Here is a 14,409-nt window from a genome sequence, read left to right as displayed (position 1 = left end):
GTGCGACGGGATTAGCATTTACATGTATCAATAATATTTTTTGTAAGTAGTGTGTTTTAAAGGTGATAATATGCTCTACTGTAACTTAGTTACTGGGAAGGGAGTACTGTTGTGGCTTGAACTTATGCAGAAATTTTAAATACTGATTAATATCGTTTTATTTGTTTTTTTGTTGTTTTTGGAATGACAACAAAAAGATTATTCAGTGTTGTTGTCATAAAAATTGTTTATGGTTGCTAAAAGCTTGATTAGCCTCAGTCAAACTTAGTATATAGAGAGTATGTTTCAAAAACATAATATGCGTGAATCTTATGGTGTAAAAACATCATTAGACCAAAATCAAGTGTTATCTAAACTGCAGTTACCAACTAGTAAGGAACAAAAGCTACCTGTTCCCTATCAGGCTGCCACTGAAAGTCAATTCTAAAAAAATCCGGCAAGGATTCACTGGAAGGGAATACTCAGATAACAGGCACTTAATTCATTTCTTTATTTTTCACACACACACACACACAAAAAAAAAAAAAAAAAAAGAATAAAAGTTAATTAAATTTGTATCTTCCAATCGTTGAATACGATTTATATTTATAGATTTTTCTGACGTGTTACTCATGTTCATGTTTAATAGTAATAAATGTAAAATAAACTGAAACTTCAAATAAGTAAAACACAGAAATCTTTGCATCGTCTGTGGCATAGCTAGGGTGGGGCAAGGGGGACATCTTTACCTCGGCGCAGCATCCAAGCGGCGTCAAATTGATGCTACAAAATTTTTTAATGAAATGTTTTCCATTCTTGGTACACATAAAGGAGAGAAAATTCTTCAGTTGTCCCCAGGCGCTGGAAACTCTGGCTATGCCCCTGATCATTGTATTTGTACAATATGTGACTACTAATCATATGATTGCAGATTTTTTGACAAAAAATGTAAATAGTGCAAAACATGAAATGTGCACAAGGATGATGGGTTTACAATGACGAATGTAATTTAATATTTTATCATATGTATGTGCGCTGATGTAATTTCTTATTGTATTTAATCAGGATGATGCTTGACATTTAAACCTAAAGTGGGAGTGTAAAAAGGTTAGGTTTAAATATATTCTTGGCCCATAGATGGTGCCACTGGTTTATATATCTCTATAACTGTGCATATTAATTAAAACTCACTTGTGTTCCAAACTCCCAAAAGGTATGTTGTGTGTTATTTTGTTCTCATGCATGCTAACCTAAGTAACCACTCTCTTCTATATTGAGTTTCTAATAAAAATTTACATTTCCATAGACATAGTTTGGTAAATCCTTTAAATAGAAGTACCATGTGTAAAAGAGAATGTAAATGAGAATACTTGTTGTTTTGCATGATATATTTTTAAAAAATATATAAAATAGTACAGTCAGTAGAAGTTAGTACAAAATAATAGATAAAAAAATTCTGAGTACCTCTGATTTAGTAATAGTAGAAACATAAATAAAATTAGAAATCTAATATTCCCAGCAAATTGTGTAGAATGAATATGTGTGGTTTAAAGTTTCAGAAAATATTACCCACGAAGGCCTGTAGAGTAAATCGATATGCATGGAAATTCCAGCTTGAATTTCGTAAGCAAAGAAATATTTGTAAAATAAAAATATGATGAGAAAAAATTTTAAACGTATAAAAAATTTACATTTTTAAAAAACGGAATGTAAAAAGAAATTAAAATTTGCTTTCGAAGTAAAATACGGAAAGACAAAAACCACTTAAAAAAATTATGAAAATAAATACTATTACTTTTGTAATATGAAAACATACAAACATTTTTTTTTAAAAATTAAAAGTGAAAAGGAAAAATTAAACTAGTGAAATTTGATTTGGATTGTACTCCTATTCGTGCTTTATAACGGAACTATATATCTCTTATTTGCTTAATTCTGAAGATAAAAGTTTCTAAAAATATCCTGGTTACTTGAGCTTTCTGGTTAGCTGAATGCTAGGTAGTCAGGCTTTTACTGCAGTAAATTAATGCAATACATTTTTCAAAGTATGCATCCTTTATTTCACAGAAACTTTCATTGTGATAAGACTAACAGAAGGAATAATACAAAAATATTAATTACATATTTTTTATTTTCAGCTAAAGTGATACAATATTCCATATAATAAATTCCTAAATATGTATATATACATGACCTTTTAGTATAAAATTCTGAGATATTTTTATGTTAGAATTTAAGAAAGTTCCTTTTAGTCATGAAATTAGAATTAAATCAGTTGCAGATTAACAAATTAGAGACAAAAGCAATATAACATAACTTTAATGTGCATGATTCTGTAAAAGTATATTTCAACATAATAAAAATTTTTTAAATACATCAAGCCTCTAACTCTAAGACTGCTAGGAGTTTATCTATTAGAGCAAGCTTTTCTTTAGAAGAAGATACATGCACGCAGCTCTCAATATGGTAACGGATATCATCAATCACGGGTATTGTATCAGTTTCTTGGCGCTGCTGTATTTCATGAGCATCACTATGAACAAGGTGTATAAAATTTGGTTCGTGTATAACCTGAAAGATACCAAAAATAAATACAATGCATTTCTGCAATGAAATAATGATCTTTAATGTGGTTTCAAGCAGGCAACTATAGTATTTTCATGATTACGATATATATAAAAAAAAATTACAGTTTTAGATTACTCACAGTATAAATAAACAAAAAATACTTAAATTTAGACTGTAGTATATTGACTTCCAAAAATTCTGCTTCAAGCTGCAAAAATTTAATTTTATTATTAATTTTCAAGACTGCAACTGCAATACTTTGACTGAATTTGACTATTATTTTTCAATTCAACTTAATAAAATCTGTAAAAAGTTATTTTTAACGATTGTAACACTAATCATAACTATTGCTGGATCATCCATAATAACACTCCTTTCATTAATGCCATTCAAACAATTAACATCCAAAACATTAACTGCTATGACTTTGAAAACTTATATACCTCACTTTCTCTTGAAGAAATCTATACCAGTCTACTTGATCTGCCTAAACTATTCCCTGATGTGCTCAAAATTATGACTCTTAACAAATAGAAAACCTACCTAAAATGCACACTTTTTCATAACTACATCAAGTTTCAAAATCAACTTTTTAAACAAGTCAGAGGTTTGCCAATGGGCTTACATTCTAGCACCTTGATCTGTAATATCTTTTTATTTATCAAAGAATTTAACTTCCATAAAAATTTACAACCACAAGAGTTAAATTACTACAACCACACATACAGATATATTGATGACCTTATTACAATTAATAATTTTGGTAAAATTGAACACTCAGAGATTTATCCAAATTGCCTTACACTTAATAAAACTAATAATTCACAAAATAGCATAGACTATCTAGATCTTCAAATCATTAACTACAAAAAAAAAAAAAAAAAAAAAAAAAAAAAAAAAAAAAAATTACTTTTTGACAAAAAAATTCAATTTCAATACTAACAAATTAATAAATTGGAACTCCAACATATCCAAAAAAGTAATTAACAATACAATAATAAATCAAATACAAAGAATTAAAATTATCTGCACAGATACAATAGATTTACAATGCGAAATTTTGCTCCTTATTAAAATTTTCAAAAATAATCTAATACTCATTCAATTTACTATTAACCATTGCCTTAAAAGAGCAGGCGTTAAATACTCACTCTAAATATTTAACTGATAGGGATATGATAATTTGTTCCTAAACCTGAGAAGGCGGTATAAGATGGATGACTATCAGTTGAAGGATTTGTATATAGTGTAATTACTCAGTTGTATATATTGTAAAAAGGTAATTTTCTTCAGACTTATGCTGTTTCAAAAAAAAGGGGGGGGGCCTATTTCATAATCTTTAGTCTGTCTAATAGCTCTTAGACAGTGAAAATTCCTTTTTTCCTTTCTTAAATTCTTAATCATTGCGACATGACAATTAGCCAGAAATTCATTAATTTCCATTCACTGGTATTTTCAAAAAAAATCTTAACAGACAGTTTCACTCAAATAAGCACTCCACATAATACACCCCTCAAGAATTCCGAGTCCCACCCACTACCATAAATTACTTCACCCAAGTCTAACCGACTGATATTATTCAAAGCCCCCACTGCCGCTAAGAATTTTTCGGACACCCTACACTTCTGAGTCAGATGCGAAGAGAACACTTTGCCGACTCCCCCACTAGAAAGAAGGTAAGTTACTTAATACTTTTTCTGGCCTTTATATCTTCATGTACATTCACAGTTCTTATTATATTTTTTATTTTTATATTATTTTTGATTTGTTTTTACAAAGTTTGCATTATTTATCTTATTTTGTAACCTTCTATGTTTATTTCAACTTTATACTTTGAATTCTATTTCATAATGACAATTCCAAATGTTTAATTTTTACAAATAATATAGAACTCAAATGCATAAACACGGGGGTGTCAGAGACGGTTACTCGAGTTTTTTCAGATTTCTCTACAGAAATTGCTTTTCACTCAAAATTGAATTGGCTAAAATGCTTCATAAGAATAAATTCTTTGAGTATCAGCATTGGTTCATACTCCCTTCTATTCGCGGAAATATTTGGCCTGACTAGAATTGCCGGTTTGGTTTAACTTATTACTCGAATAAAGACGAAACACCTTCGTATTTACATATTTATTTATAAATTATTGTTCGTTCAATGGGAGTTGGTTTGTTCCCCTTGAAAAGTCAACTAATTTCCGATCAATGACAATGATTACATGCTTTTAATTTAATTTTTCCTTTTACAATTGAAATTTTGTTCTTCATGATGATTTAATTCCAGTCCCCGTTAAAACATTATTAACATTTTACTTTCAAGTTACTTCAAAACACCTTTCAAAATATAACTTACCAGTATGGATTCACTCTTTTAAAATAATTCTACTTTAATTAAACTTAGGAGATAATATAATCAATTAATCAATATTGTTTAGGAAATAAATTATTATTAACTTACTTTGCAGCAATTGCACAAGTAGTAGTAACTTGTTTTCGCACTAAATGAATTTAAGATCATACAATATTATATATATATATATATATCAACTTTTAATTTTGTCCAAAGAATAACATATATATTTTTTAATATTTATATATTCTTTTGTTTACATTATTCTATGCTCATAAAAGAAATACAGAAACAAATGTAGAAAATTTCAGTATTTAAATTCTTTTCTTACTATATTTAAAATCTTTAATTTTATCCAACAGCAATAAAAATTTTGTTTAATGAATTAAAATTATAAGATATTACTTTTACTTTAAAAAAGAGAAAGTACTTGTATAACTTTAAAATATTTTTAGCAGTCAACTCTTGTTCCAGTTGTTAATCTGAAATTTTCAGATTTCATTCTTTTCTTAGAAATTCTGGTCACTTTCAGAGGTGGTGTTCTTAGGAAGATGATCAGTATAAGGTACACATGTTCTCACTGTCAGCTCTTATTATGTACAGCTTAGCATTATTTTAAATAATATATAAATAAAAGTTATACTAATAATTATTAATTCATCAAAATTTAAAAAAAAAATAGCCACTTAGACCTTTCTAAAATCTATTTTCATGCATATTTATGATTTTTAACTTACACTGACTGCTTTAATTATATAATAACTGTAAGGACAACTCACAGTATTTTTGTAAATTCTTCACTAGTCATTTTATTAGCAAGGGAAAAAAATCTTACCTTTTCTAAATGTATAGCCATGTATTCTGTACAGTGTGTTTCTAGTCGCGGTAAATTATATAAACGCGCTAGTTTTGTAACTTCAACAACATTGTCAACTGTTAAATTTTCTTTGACGGTAACAGCACACAACCTTTTCAATCCCGGTAAAAGAAACATATCAGAAGCATGAAGTACTTCAAAAATGTTGCTTGGGGATAGCTGAAAATAATTTAAAATTATTATAAAAAGACTACTGTTTCAAACCTTTATAAGAGAAAAAAGAGGGTTATTCAAAATGATGTACAACATTTTAAAAAGACTGTAATAAATTTGTTTTTAAACAGAGATATACCAGAATGGGTTTAAAATATTTTGTTTTCCCTGCAGCATGTACTGAGTCCAGAAGGTGTGATGGCACTATGAATGCTAGAATGAAAAATTCCATCTCAAGAAGAAAAGGCATTTTGCATCTAGCAATATGCGAAATTATAATCTTTAATTTTGACACAATGTGCATTTCATAGACGATTTGGAAAAGATAGTCCAACTGGCAAAAGCATTCGAAAGTAGTATCACCAATTTGAAGAAAGAAGCTGTCTTTGAAGAGGCAAAATCACATGGACGCAACGTGTTAGTAATGAGAATGTGGAAAAGATAAGAGTGACGTTTCTGTGCAGCCCAAAATTAATTAATGAAGCGAGTTATGAAATGGAAATTCAATAAACAATCGTGTGGTATGTTCTGAGAAAATGGTTGCAAATTAAGCCTTACAAATTACAGATGACTCAACCTTTTTTTTCTAGAGTTGAGGACCAATAAATGGAGGGCAAATGTGAACATGAGAATGGTCCCCCCCCCCGCCTTGCATTCACTGACAAGGCAACATTTCATATCAGTGGGAAAATCAACTAAAATAATGTGCGAATCTGGGGGGACATAAAATATTCACTGCACTATGGAGCAGGAATCTGTGTTTTGTGCAGTTTCAGATAACAAATTGTATGAGCCATTCTTTTTTGTGCAAGAGAGTGAATGGTGACACATATTTTGATATTTTAAAGATCTGGCTTTTAATGTAACTACAGAACACTCGGATAATTTTGTCTTTTAGCAGGATGGTAAAAGTTGGACGTGTGTGAATACTTCAAGAAGGTGATTCCTACTCATTGGATTGGCCATGCTGAAACAAATAAGAAAGAGATGTCTTCTTGGTCTGCCAGATCACCAGACATTACCACATGTAACTTTTTCTTGTATGACTTTGTGAAGCACAAAGTGTACATGCCATCACTGCCATACAACTTGGAGTATCTATAACCATGCATAGGTAAATCTCTGAAATTAGTAACACCAGATATACTCAAATGACTGTGGGAAGAAATGGATTATTATCTGAACATTATCCCCATGACTCAAAGTCATATCGAACAATTATTTCCTTTAAATTTATTCTAATAAGTGTTGGTTTATAATTGACTTATTGTAAGCTTATTATAAAATATCTACAGCATTTTGAATAACCTGTATAATACAAAATGAAATATACTTATCACTCTTAAATGATATTTACACACTATATCACAGCTATGATGAATGTGTGTAATACAGAATGGCAATTTATCATTAGGTATTTAATTATGTAATAAATTATGATTAATTATTTAATCATGTAAAGCATGGGAGGTTATGGGTAATTTATGTAAGGCATGGGAGACAAAATTAAAATCACTTGGGAATACTGGCATAACTGGAAGTGGCAGTCTATCCTGGATGACACATTTTTTAGGACAACAGTTTTCACAATCCTTTTACTTATGTGAATATGGTAATTTTACCATATCTTTACTTACGTACATTTATTTGCCATATTTACTTATATGAATAGGATAATTTTTACTAATTAGTTTCCAGCAACTAAACTTTCAGCTAAAAAATAAAAACAGAAATAAAAAAAATCAACTTTTTCTATCACTTGCAGTTTAACTTTAGAGAAGGTAAAGCATGGCTAGACAAACTCTTTTATTGCTTATACTGCAGTAGCAATTTCTTAAAAGCACATCGTATAGTCAGTTTAAACTGCAACGAAGCATGGCTTTTCCTACTAATATGCCTGATTTATCACCAGCTTTCATAATTTTTTTTTTTAAGTAAATTCAGACCAGGGTCATGCTGTGGAACACATTTACCAACACTGGATGTAAACTAGGATTGAACAGCATTTTAATTTTTAATTAGTTGAATCTATATAAAAGACAAGTATTTTTTAATCACACATACTTTAACTTTCTAAAATTAATACCTTATGCAGCAATTAAAATTTTGTTTTTAGATCGTTTAGATGCTTAAAAAGACGAGGTTTATTTATCATCTGCTGTCTCTTTTTCTGTTTGCGCTATCCAGAACCAATTTATAGAAATATGAAGTAAAAAAGGCAGCAAGTTTTGGAACAGTTTAAAGAAACAAACTATATTTCTGATCCATTTGATAGTACTCTAGGTATATAAAATCAGCCAAGCTCACGTTAATTTATGACTGAAGGTAAAGACTGTAGAATAATTAATTTTTTCATTGAATACCAGGTAAAACCACCACCAATATTTCAAATATGATTTTGCAGAAATTAATGGAGGACAGGACTCATACCCAAACTTGTAGAGGATAAGCATATGATAATGTTTTACTGTATATTCAACTTACAGGCACTGAGAAATGCACAAGGTAAACCAAGGAAAAAGAAGAATGTATAGAACACACAAATCATTTGCTGAATCTGGGTCTACGTGCAGCTTCTGTTATGAGTAAGGCTATCTTTTTGGAAACTCCAGAATGTGTGTTTACATTTCTGCTTTCGTTCATGCTGTCACTGAGATATTTTAATTTCAGTAACTAGTCACTGGAACTTCAACTCAGTAAAGTACATTGGAATACGCAAATGAGTGTTTCAAAAATATTATTTAAATACACTCATGTCCATAAATTAAGGATAATTCGGAGTCACGCGGAAATCGAACTCTAAAATAAATATATCACCTGTAAAATCACTACACACATCTTCAAGAATCATATGCAAATTTCAGGAAGTAACCAGATGACACCGATGGTACGTCACAATGACGAGATTGATATATAAGGAATACAGGCAAAGAAGTAAAATTGTTTGCAGGTGCTTTATAAGCATTTCAGTGCAATAACCGAATAGTTATGACACAAAGGACGCATTTGGATGATTTTTTACGTGGTAGAATTATCGGCCGTCTGGAATGTGGGCGTACCCAATTGGAAGTATCAGATGAACTTGGAATTGCCCAGAGTGTCATCTCCAGGCTTTGGGGACGATTCCAAGATGATGGTAATGTGAGTAGATGTTACAGCACAGGTCGCCCCAGAGTAACAATGCCGAATTAGAACCGGTATTTAGCAGTTATTGCCAAAAGAAACAGGCGGAGCACAGCCTCAGACCTGTCTCGTCAGATCTCTTCAGCCACTGGTACAACAATTTCAAGGCAGACTGTGTACAGACGCTTAGGGCAGATTGGTCAACATGCTTGTAGACATCTCGGATGCGTTCGTCACTGCAACTCACTGTCGCCTGCGGTTAGCCTGGAGTAGAGAGCATGCATTGTGGACACCGCAACAGTGGGCTTGGGCTTGTGTGATGTTTTCTGACGAGTCCAGGTTTAGCTTGCAGTCTGATTCTCGCCAGACTTTCATATGGAGAGCTCCAGGTACCCGTTACCGCCAAGAAAACATCATTGAACGACACCGTTACGGTGGTGCAGGAGTGCTCGTTTGGGATGGAATTATTTTGGGTTCCAAAACTGACCTGTATGCTCAAATTGGAACCATGACAAGCCATATCTATCGAGACGTCATTCTGGAACAACATGTACGTTTGTTTCGGGGCGCCATGGGCACAGAATTTGTGTTTATGGATGACAACGCCCGTCCTCACCGTGCAAACATCGTAAGCGAATGCCTTCAATCGGAGAATATCACCTGTATGGACTGGCCAGCATTATCACCGGACTTGAATCCAGTAGAGCATGTGTGGGACATGCTTGGCCGACGAGTTGCAGCCCGTCAACCTCCTCCTACATGTCTACCGGAACTTCGTAGAGCATTGCTTTTTGAGCGGTGTAATATCCCTCAAGATCAGATTGATAATTTGATACTCAGCATGCCTAGGCAATGTACGGACTGTATTGCATCGTCTGGGAGACATACAATGTATTAACAATCATACCAACCATGTAATATTGGTTTTTGTAAATAGGTTTTTTTTTTTGCAATTTGCTCCAGGGAGAAAAAATCGCTAATTTTTTTAATAATATCAAGCATATAGCATCTTTTTTTTTGCTCTTTACCTTTTGTTTAATATATAAGCTTTACAAATAAGTCAAATTGTTTTGCTTCTAACTCTTCCTTTGCCTGATTTTGCATTATCCTTAATTTATGGACATGAGTGTAAATTAGAAAATAGATGCTAATGTGCTACTGCTTATTGTGTTGTACTTCTTTGGCCTCCAGAAGTCTATCATGCTAAAAATTATTGATGTACAAGTCTATCCTCCAAGCCAAAGGATTGAATATACTGTTACACTGTGTATACAGTGGTTACAGGAAGCTGACTGATAGCCTGAAACCAAGGTTCTGGGTTTGAATGCCATATAAGGCTTGGTTGTTTGCTTGGCATAGCCCCTTCTCAAGGGTGCAATATCAATTTACTAGTTGTGGGAACTTTCTAATAGTCTAGTGAGCAGATGGCTAAAAGATTGATTAGCTCAGACATTTTCAATGAATTGCCTCCAAGCAAGTGTCTGGACATAAAAGGGAGGAAACAGATTAAATATAAGAATGTGATATAGATATATTTTTTTCTGAAATGAAAAAAAAAAAAAAAAAAAAAAAAAAAAAAAATTACAGATAAGTAAACACAGTTAAATTTACATACAGTCTAAGGATAGCTATGCGGTATCACAACAGAGAGGGGGAAAAAAATAAATAAAAAAAATAAAAACTGAAGACTAAGAAGATGATGTCTCTTCATATAATACTAAGTTGAACGGACAGGAAGACTTTTTCAGTGGAGAGAATAATCCAAGAAATCATGTGATTTTTAACAGTGGCTTCTTCCTGCAACACCTCCTTTGTTGAATCTTTTGAATAATTTATTATTTATTTAGTGACCATAATGGTGCAGATAAGGATAAATTCATTCCGACAGAACAAGATTCCAATTTTGTTTTTATTGTTACTACGGAAGGCAAAACAGGATACACAAAAACAGTTCCTTTGAACCTTTTCAGTTTATTCCAAAATACAGTCTTTAGAAACTTCTCCAAATTTTTTAACTCATCTGTAAATTTTACTGGTTAGGTAAAATAGCTACAACTTTTGTTTTCAAAACAAATTGTGTAATATTCAGAATAAGCAACAGAAAGCAAAATTTTAAAGGGATTCTATTAACGGAATATTAAAATAGAATCCAGCTGAAATACCTAAATTAATTAAACCAGCTTTGATTAAATCCAGTCTTTTTGCCATAGAGTTATTTAAAGATGGAGAAACCAGGGTTCATGGGGAAACATCAAACACAAATCTTATCCTTCATGAAGTTTTCTTTTAATTCTTTTCTGAAAGGAAAATAATGTGCACTTGAACTTCGAGTATTATATATATCCCATTATAAAGTGTTTTTTTATAATCCTTGTTTTATCTCAATCATTAAAAACACATTTCCAAAAGAATTCAGCATTTTTTACATAGTTTTCTTTGGCTGGGTTTTTATGATCCAATAATGCTGGATGGTTTTTGAACTATGACAAAATTATGACACTTTTCATCATCTTCACAACTCATTAATATTTTTATATATTTTAGATCTAGCAGCTTTTCCTTTCAGTTTTTTCATTAGGTTTAATAATTCTTAATGAATCTAACTCTTATAAAAGAGATACTTACATCTTAATAGATGGAAGAAAAGTACCAGTAACAAGTCATTTTTCTTGTGTCTTCTAAAGCCTTCCTCATGACCATCTACCCTGTGTTTTAATAATTCCTAATTCCAAGCAAAATACTCAACAAGTCTTTTAAACAAATTTTTAGTAAAATAGGCTTCTATCAAAAAGCATATTTCATTGGGATTTCCTATCCACACATCGGAAACTCTGTTTTGTGTGATGAAATGAAAATTTTGTCCGATGAACATTAATGATGTATCTTTTACGTAAATAATGACTTCCCAGTTCCTCAACCCACTTTGAATTTGGAAATTTCAAAAAAGAAGCATTTTTTTTTAAATCCATAAATTTTAATTCTGTATTTCCTATCTAGGCTACTTAAATGAGTAAGGTAATCTTACAGAAAATTTACTATACCTCCAAAAAGACCATAAGTTAACAGATATTTCATAAAATTTAAAACCAATTATCTAGGTAACATGTTTACCCTCATTGATTTTTGACTACCTGTGACAACAATTGCTTTTACAAGATATTTAAAGCTGCTTATATGCACTCATACAATTAACATTTATAAATATACTTTTTGGAACAAAGACTGATACGTGAAACACTGCTTCTATAGTTTCCTTATTTTTGTTTCCAATTTACAATTAAATGAGCATAACATTCTTTCAAGTACAGCACATAATTGCAAAATGTTTATTTCCATATCTTGAACATGTTACTTTATTTTGGAATTTTGGAAATCACAAGATATATATTTCATTTTCAAACATTCAAAAAAAGTTTATTTATTAAATGAGGATACCTTTTTTTCATTTAAGGATGATTTATAAACAAATATGCAATCAGCATTGCTAGGTGATATGACAAATCCAACCTATTGTTATTTTCTATTATTTTGTTCGCATAAAATGACTGAGCTGAGCAGAATCCTAACTTTCAATTTATAATCATCATTATTATTGTTATTATTTTTTACAATTATTTCTTGCACAATTAGAAGATGGGAAGTGTTTAACAGATGTGCCCTCTTGAATCATTCTGGCCTATTATTAAGAAACTTCCTTACATAAAATTTCCATCACATTTTTTACATTAAATTTGTCAGTTACCTTCTATTTTTCACAACCAAAGAAACATAAAGCAAAACAAATATACACTAGATTCCAAACATAAATCTGCCATTTTAAGGGTTTTAATTTGCATTTAGAATCAGTCAAGGAATTTATGGAATCCTCTAATGTCATGACAATGTATCAATGGCAAATGTATATTTATTTACATGTATTTATTTATATTGCTTTCGTTCTGAATCTCTCTCCAGCATAGCACTCGCTGAATAATAAAAGCTAACCCCTGTACAGTACAGGCAATTATGCTCAAACAAGTTATCTACTTTTATGTAGGCATTCATTTTTTGTAAACTGTATATTGGAACGACCATTCCTAAATACTTTTAGCCTCATTCTCAAATTCTGAGCTTTAAAATGCATTGCAAAATGTAAGTTAAGTGCTTATTATTATCAAATCCTTTTGCAGTTGAAAGTTTTAACATTGTATGTTTAATTTTCCCCCCTTAATTTTAAGAAGTAAAACTGGTATATAAGTTTCGAATTTTCAAGGCATTATTCCACGTTTTAGCCTTCAGTTGCCATAATTTTTTGTTTTCCTGATATTTCTCAACCCATTTGATTTCATTCTTGAGTTCTCTAATTATCAAAACAACTTACAGTCACATAACACTTAATTTTAAAATTTAGTGGTGTTATCAAGTATGCTTAAACATTCTTCTAAAATGTTAACAATTACTTCCACATATATTGCAATCTTTTTTTCTTCTTTTTTAATTTGCAGCCAGCTCTAAAAATAATGTGGTTCTTTTTAAACTTAGTATTTATATTGCCATTTTGGTATAAAGATGAGTTAAATAACTTCTAAAATGAGCACAAAATTTAATTTTCAATAATGAGTGCATTCTAGTTTTTAAACCACTATAAATTTACACTCCCACTGTCCTGGCAGGGACATCAGAAAATGCAAGCAGACAAAAGCAACAGAAAAAGTAAGCTGCAGTAGTATTTTCTAAGACAGTTCACTAAATTTCAATTTGAGACTGGTTAGCATGGCAAAGAGAAGAACCGATGAAACCTTAGCTAGGTTCTTCCATGCACTGCTGGACTGATGCAACAAGAAACCCCCTCTTGAAAATCAAAACATTCAATCATTTACCATTCTGCAATATAAATTAATTTAAAGGGGAAAATAACTGTACCATAAACGTATATAATTCTTTTTCATACTATATATAAGAGTACTAACAATTATTATTCCCAAATATTATTTTTTTAATTGTGTACATTTCATTCTAAATGGAACAGAAAGTTATTATTTTCATTTTCTTAGAATATTTTTAGACTGAATAAGACTTTCATAAGTTTTGTTGTTTTATGTTAGACAGAAATTTTGAGGAAATCTGATTTTATTTGTTTTATTAGCAAAAATTAAAATCAGAGCTTTTGCTGTTATAAATACTAACACTGGAACAGCATTTCTCAATATATGGCCTACAGACCATAACTGGTCCTTGAAGACTGCCCTTGTGATCTCCTTGATTTCGAAAAACATCTGGTTTCAGCACGATGGAGTGCCTGCATATTTCAACAGCATTATGTGGAAATACCTCAATAGGACATCGCTGAATTGATTACTGGATTGGCAGAGGTGGACCAA

General features: G+C 31.0%; 1 protein-coding gene across 4 annotated transcripts in view; it reads right to left on the bottom strand.

Annotated features, from left to right (window-relative positions):
• Nucleotides 1–2,092: 2,092 nt before the first annotated feature.
• The window catches only part of LOC118193674 (ankyrin repeat and BTB/POZ domain-containing protein 1-like), a 120,053-nt gene continuing 107,736 nt past the window's right edge, over nt 2,093–14,409 (bottom strand). For 2 of the 4 annotated variants that reach the window (XM_035364794.2, XM_035364796.2), the window contains 2 exons: nt 5,732–5,932; nt 2,093–2,550 (listed from right to left, as the gene is read on the bottom strand). In XM_035364794.2, coding sequence (XP_035220685.1) covers nt 2,356–2,550; nt 5,732–5,932 — 396 coding nt within the window. In that variant the 3' untranslated portion in view covers nt 2,093–2,355. Of the gene's footprint in view, nt 2,551–5,004; nt 5,045–5,731; nt 5,933–14,409 lie in introns of all 4 variants that reach the window. The other 2 variants (XM_035364795.2, XM_035364797.2) reach the window with 2 other exon arrangements.

This window comes from Stegodyphus dumicola, chromosome X1 (genome assembly GCF_044657685.1).
Source record: "Stegodyphus dumicola isolate Sdum_Otavi_A_Nest chromosome X1, ASM4465768v1".
NCBI lineage: Eukaryota > Metazoa > Arthropoda > Arachnida > Araneae > Eresidae > Stegodyphus > Stegodyphus dumicola.
The sequence above is the reverse complement of the archived record's forward strand: the minus strand, read 5'-3'. Positions and strand labels throughout refer to the sequence as shown.